This window comes from Apodemus sylvaticus, chromosome 21, assembly GCF_947179515.1.
Source record: "Apodemus sylvaticus chromosome 21, mApoSyl1.1, whole genome shotgun sequence".
Lineage (NCBI taxonomy): Eukaryota > Metazoa > Chordata > Mammalia > Rodentia > Muridae > Apodemus > Apodemus sylvaticus.
This window is the reverse complement of record NC_067492.1, coordinates 34,548,129-34,554,466: the sequence shown is the minus strand read 5'-3', so window position 1 is coordinate 34,554,466 and position 6,338 is coordinate 34,548,129. Positions and strand designations below refer to the sequence as shown.

Below are 6,338 nucleotides of genomic sequence, written 5' to 3'. Positions count from 1 at the left end.
TTTTCACATGAATTCTCTTACAGGACATTTCTATTCACACTGGAAACACCATTATTTAAAACACTACTGCTAGCCAGGCGGTGGTGGCACACGCCTGTAATCCCAGTACTCTGGGAGGCAGAGGCAGGCAGATTTCTGAGTTCAAGGCCAGCCTGGTCTACAGAGTGAGTTCCAGGACAGCTAGGGCTACACAGAGAAACCCTGTCTCGAACCCTGCCCCCCAAGGAAAAAAAAACCAAAACAAAAAACAAGAAAACCCCACTACTGCTTATATTTTTTGCTTTTCCAAAAGCTTAAAAATGAGTGAGTTGGGTATATTAAATTTGTCATTTAAAGATGTACAAGTAATACTGTGTGATGCCTTTTAAGTCATCACTCTGGAGGCTGGGACAGGGTTCCAGGACAACCAGGGATACACCTGGAAACCCTTTTGTTGAAAAACCAAAACCAAAACCGAATCTGAAACCAAAATGGAACTCAAAACCAAAACCAAAAGTTCCTTCAAAAACTTACTGAGGCCTCAACGCGTGTTTTCCACTCTTCTTTGCTCCCTCATGTTCTCTGCCTGCCTGGCAAGCCTGTCTGCCTTCAAGGCTTCTGCCAGTCTCTGCCTGGCTTTCTTTACCTTCCAGGTCTGTCTCAGGATGTCTGCCTTAGTTACTTGAATGCTGTAAGATGGTGACAGATGAAGGGGCAGTGGCATTGTTACCCCTTGACTGGAGAAAGAAGGTGATAACTGAAGAGCCACTTGCTCAGTCTTTTCCAAGCATGGGGGTTGGACAGAGGTGGCTTCTCCAGGAGTGAGCAGATCCTCAATACCACTGTGGCTATTGGCTTCATCCTGCATTCCCAGTGCAATTCTTTCTAGGGGGATTGTAAACTTCATTGGACATGATAGGCCTCCTTTACTGTCTCCAACTTGATGGTTCTGCAGTCTCTTCAATGCACAGAGCTGCATGGGTTTCTTCAGCTGAGCTTCCTCTCTCCTGTACCTGGTTTTATTCTCAGGGTGTGAAGTTATTATGGTCACAGGTTTTTGAAAGATGCAACTAGTCATCCTACGAGAAAGTATGGACGTAAGACTATCTTTGTTTTTGGACTTTGTCTTCTTTGGGGCAACCCGGATCTGTCTTCTCTTTTGTAATTTGTTGGGTATCATACTTCTTGTGTGTCTTCCTATCACGGGCTGGCTTGAAACTGAGTTTCCTGAAGGCCTCTCCATGACTGTAGAGTTTGTCCTAAAGGACCGCAGAGATGCAGACAAGTCTTGAGTTGCTGGAACCGGCAATGTCTTTCTCACCTAATCCTCCCCAGATCTCAGGGTCACAGGATTGTAGAATCACAGGATCACGGAGACAGGCGGACTCTGAGGAATTCTGACACAACCAGGATCACAGGAAGAACAGGCTACAGTCTTTATATATCCAGGGCAGGTAGCAAGTCTGTAGTCCAACTCCCAACAATGGTCAGTAGCAGCTATGAATGGAAGTCCAAGGATCTAGCAGTTGCTCAGTCCCGCAAGGCAAGCAGAGGAAGAAGTGAGAGTGAATCTTCTTTCTTCCAATGTCCTTATATAGGTCTCCAGCAGAAGGTGTGGCCCAGATTAAAGGTGCGTGCCACAGATTAAAGGTGTGTGTCACCAGGCCTGGATCTGGGACTTGCTTTGTCCCAGATGACCTTGAACTTAGAGATCTCTCTGTCTTAATCTTCTGAGATTCATAGCCACTATGCCTCAAGATCTCCATGCCAAGATCCAGGTCAGAAACTTGTTATCTCCCAGCCCTTCAGATTAGGTACCAGATTAGGACCATATGTGAGCCTTCCAATTCTGGATTGTAGTTCATTCCAGATATCATCAAGTTGACAACCAGGAATAGCCATTACAATCTACCCCTTGTCATCTTGACACAAATAATATCTCATGTCCATATGAAACAATAACAAGGTCATGAATACTCCTAACATGTTATAACTATTCCTGGTACAATTGCAAACACATTTGTAAATTTACAATGGGGCAATGTCCCTTGGAAACATTCTTTTAGTGTCTCGACTTAAATACCAATTGATGTTAAAGGAATTGGAAGAAAGACAAATGTATTCTTAATTTTTAAAAAAGATTTATTTATTTATTTTTATTTATAGGTAAGTACACTGCAGCTATCTGAGACACACATAGAAGAGTGCATCGGACCCCATTATAGATGGTTGTGAGCCACCATGTGGTTGCTGGGAATTGAACTCAGAACCTCTGGCAGAGCAGTCAGTGCTCTTAACCACAGAGCCATCTCTCCAGCCCCGACAAATGTATTCTTAACAAAGTAACACAGAAGCATTCATATTACTTTATAATCCTCATTTCTGCAACTAGTTACATGTCCTTAGCTGGAATTTATAACTACCTTCCTTTACTACCCTTTCTGTATTTCCTTCACTTTAGGCAAACAACTTAGTAGGTCCTGGCTCTTTTCCTGGAGAATTGACCCATACCTTCATTCTTGAAGGGTCTGTGCCCTTTGCCATCCTGCTTGGATCAGGGTGTTGTAGTTTCCCATGGACTTTAATCACAGGAGTTGGTAGTACTAAGAGATGCCCTAAGGGATCTCCTGTACTCCAGACATAATCCTGCTCACCTCCATTGTGGAGAGACAGTCAAATTTCTCATGGTAATCTGGATCCTAACATTGTTATTCCTCTCTAGCCTGTTGGTTTAAGGTTTTAGAAGCCCAAAATAATCAGGGGAAAGTCTAGGCTTCCAGTTCAATGCAATGTTTGTTGTGGCTCCTTTTTCTGTAATAATTCCAGCCTGTGTCAAGTTGACACACAAAACCAGCCAGTACAATTGGCCCCTTGTCTAGTTGACAGACAAACACATCACTATTAAGCCTCAACCCTTACTTTCTTATTCATCAGTGTACTGGCTGACTTTGTGTGTCAACTTGACACAGGCTGGAGTTACTACAGAAAAAGGAGCTTCCGTTGGGCAAGTGCCTTCATGAGATCCAGCTGTGGGACATTTTCTCGATTAGTGATCAAGGCGGGAGGCCCCCTTGTGGGTGGTGCCATCCCTGGGCTGGTGTTCTTGGGGTCTATAAGAGAGCAGGCTGAGTAAGCCAGAGGAAGCAAGCCAGTAAGAAACATCCCTCTATGGCCTCTGCATCAGCTCCTGCTTCCTGACCTGCTTGAGTTCCAGTCCTGACTTCCTTTAGTGATGAACAGCAGTGTGGAAGTGTAAGCTCAATAAACCCCTTTCCTTCACAACTTGTTTCTTGGTCATGATGTTTGTACAGGAATAGAAACCCTGAATAATACAATCCTCAAGATATAAATAATGTTAAAAGTCCCACAGTCTTTACATATTAAAAGTTCAATCCCTTTAAAATATCCAATACTTTTTTTTTTTAAATTCAAAACCTTTTAGAAATTCAAAGTCTCTTAATTGTGGGTTCCACTAAAATACTTCTTACTTCAAGAGGGAAAAATATCAGGGCACAGTCACAATCAAAAGCAAAGTCACTCCAACTCTCCAATGTCTGGGATCCACTCACGATCTTCTGGGCTCCTCCAAGGGCTTTGGTCACTTCTCCAGCTCTGCCCTTTGTAGCACACACCTTGTCTTCTAGGCTCCAGCTGCCTGTACTCCACTTCTGCTGCTGCTCTTGGTGGTCATCTTATGGCACTGGCATCTCCAAAACACTGCTATCTTCTGCTGTAACTAGGCTTCACCAATAGCTTCTCACAGGCTCTCTTCATGGTGTCAAGCCTCAACTTCTATGCATGACCCCTTCAGTCCTGGGCTTTCAACTGCAAGTGAAGCTATATCTTCACCAATAGCCTTCCATGGCCTCTCACAGTGCCGAACCTCAGGTGCTCTTCATGACTCCTTCATGCCTTCAAAGCCAGTACCACCTAGGTGACTCTTAAACATTACCAAGTTCAGCCACAGCACAAGGTATAACCTTGGCTATCTCTGGAACACAGCCTCTGTGCTCTCAGAAAACACTTCCCAGAAGATTTCTCCTCAATGATGCTGGTCTCTTCTTAATCACTGCTAATTTCTTAGCTCCAGCTAACCAGCATCGATAGTCCCAGGCTGGCCTCAAACTCATGATCCTCATGCCTCTGCGGACTTCAGCAAATCCTACCGTTGTGCACCATCACAACCCAATCACACATGATATGCACTCCCTGATAAGTGGATATTAGTCCCAAACTCCCGAATACCTAAGATACAATTGGAAGATACCATACGAAGCTCAAGAAGAAGGAAGACTAAAGTGTGGGCACTTTGGACCCTCCCAGAAAGGGGAACAAAATACTCACGGGAACAAACGTGGAGACACAGTATAGAGCAGAGACTGAAGGAAAGGCCACACACACAGAGACTCAATCCCTTGACTTCAAAGTAGTAGGTACACACGTGAAAAACATCAGGAGGATTTCAGGAAACCCAAGGGAAGACGTTGGGAATATAGTGATTAGAACCTACCGCAGGCATTGTCGAGAGAAAGTAAGGCTCTCTTTGCTTGGAAATGAATGATAAGTGAATTCATGGAATCGTACATGTTTGGAAGAACAAGATTTTTTTTATAAGTCAGTATTTTTATTTGTGAACTAATAAAATGATTACAACCAAGAAAAGCTATCTTAAATAGTTCTTGGACAAATATTTCTCTGACACATTGGATAGCAAAGTAACACAAAATAGTCATGGTGTCTATCAAAATAACTGAGGGAATGAGAAAGAGGGATGGATTTGTCTCATAAGACCTTGCTAAGTGGCAGCTGAGCAGGCATATGTCTTGCTTAACACCATAATTACAGTACATAGATTCCTGGTCTGGATATGAATTCACATAAAACAAATTTAGTATGATGTTTAAAGTTCACTCAATATGACTAACCCAGCAAAGCCTAAGAGCTTTCACATTCACTCTGTCTTTTGACAGTAGACAACAAAGCTTCCAACTCTTTTGTGATTTGCTCTCCAGTGGAAAGAAAGAAAGCTGGCAGGCACTTCAGGGCTCATCACTGCTGCAGCAGAGTTTGGAGTCTGTACTTGTGCTGGGTTTTGTCTTTTGGCTGTCAGTGCAGTTAAGATGCATTTTGGTATGGGAAAGCTGTCATGGTTTAGATGTTGCCCAATAGCGCTGGCTTGTACAGGTGATCTGTTGGTTTTTTACTTATACTCTCTCTGGCCCCATCCTACTGGTTTACTTGATGTATAATATGCAGACTCTGGTTTGGGGAGTCAGGAAGATGGCTATCTTTCCTCATGGTAACTTATCCCTTCTGACCTTTCTCTCTTATTCCGAGATGAGCAGCCATGAAGGAAAACAACACAAACTTAATTCAGAAACAATGGTAACTCAATTTCTGGGTGCAACAACTAAAACCTAATCTTGTAAGCCTTACCAAAATCAGATCCCTTGCGCATCTGCCATGATACCGGGAAACTCTAGCAGCTATATCTTAACCCTCTGCTGTCCCATCTCCAAAAGGTTTGGAAGAACAAGATTTAAATTTCTCTACCATTAAGATTATCAGAAGATCCTGCTATACCACTCCTGGGCATATACCCAGAGGATTCCCCACCATGTAATAAGGATACATGCTCCACTATGTTCATAGCAGCCCTATTTATAATTGCCAGATGCTGGAAAGAAGCCAGGTATCCCTCAACAGAGGAGTGGATGCAAAAAATGTGGTACATCTACACATTGGAGTACTATTCAGCCACTAGAAACAATGAATTCATGAAATTCTTAGGCAAATGGATGGAGCTAGAGAACATCATACTAAGTGAGGTAACCCAGACTCAAAAGGTGAATCATGGTATGCACTCACTAATAAGTGGATATTAACCTAGAAAACTGGAATACCCAAAACATAATCCACACATCAAATGAGGTACAAGAAGAAAGGAGGAGTGGCCCCTGGTTCTGGAAAGACTCAGTGAAACAGTATTTGGCAAAACCAGAACGGGGAAGTGGGAAGGGGTGGGTGGGAGGACAGGGGAAGAGAAGGGGGCTTACGGGACTTTCGGGGAGTGGGGGGGGGGCTAGAAAAGGGAAATCATTTGAAATGTAAATAAATTATATCGAATAAAAAAAAAGAAACAATGAATTCATGAAATTCTTAGGCAAATGGATGGAGCTAGAGAACATCATACTAAGTGAGGTAACCCAGTCTCAAAAGGTGAATCATGGTATGCACTCACTAATAAATGGTTATTAACCTAGAAAACTGGAATACCCAAAACATAATCCACACATCAAATGAGGTATAAGAAGAAAGGAAGAGTGGCCCCCTGTTCTGGTAAGACTCAGTGAAACAGT

The 6,338-nt window shown here is 43.0% G+C and overlaps 1 protein-coding gene across 1 annotated transcript; it reads right to left on the bottom strand.

Moving 5' to 3' along the window:
* Window positions 1-520: 520 nt before the first annotated feature.
* Window positions 521-1,222, bottom strand: LOC127672132 (methyl-CpG-binding domain protein 3-like 2B). Its single transcript, XM_052167341.1, has one exon. It carries the CDS (start codon window positions 1,220-1,222, stop codon window positions 521-523), a length of 702 nt encoding a protein of 233 aa, XP_052023301.1.
* Between the last annotated feature and the right edge of the window lie 5,116 nt (window positions 1,223-6,338).

Bases quoted from the DNA above. Each gene is read 5' to 3' on its own strand.
- LOC127672132 (XM_052167341.1), bottom strand. From the start codon at position 1,222: ATGGAGAGGCCTTCAGGAAACTCAGTTTCAAGCCAGCCCGTGATAGGA.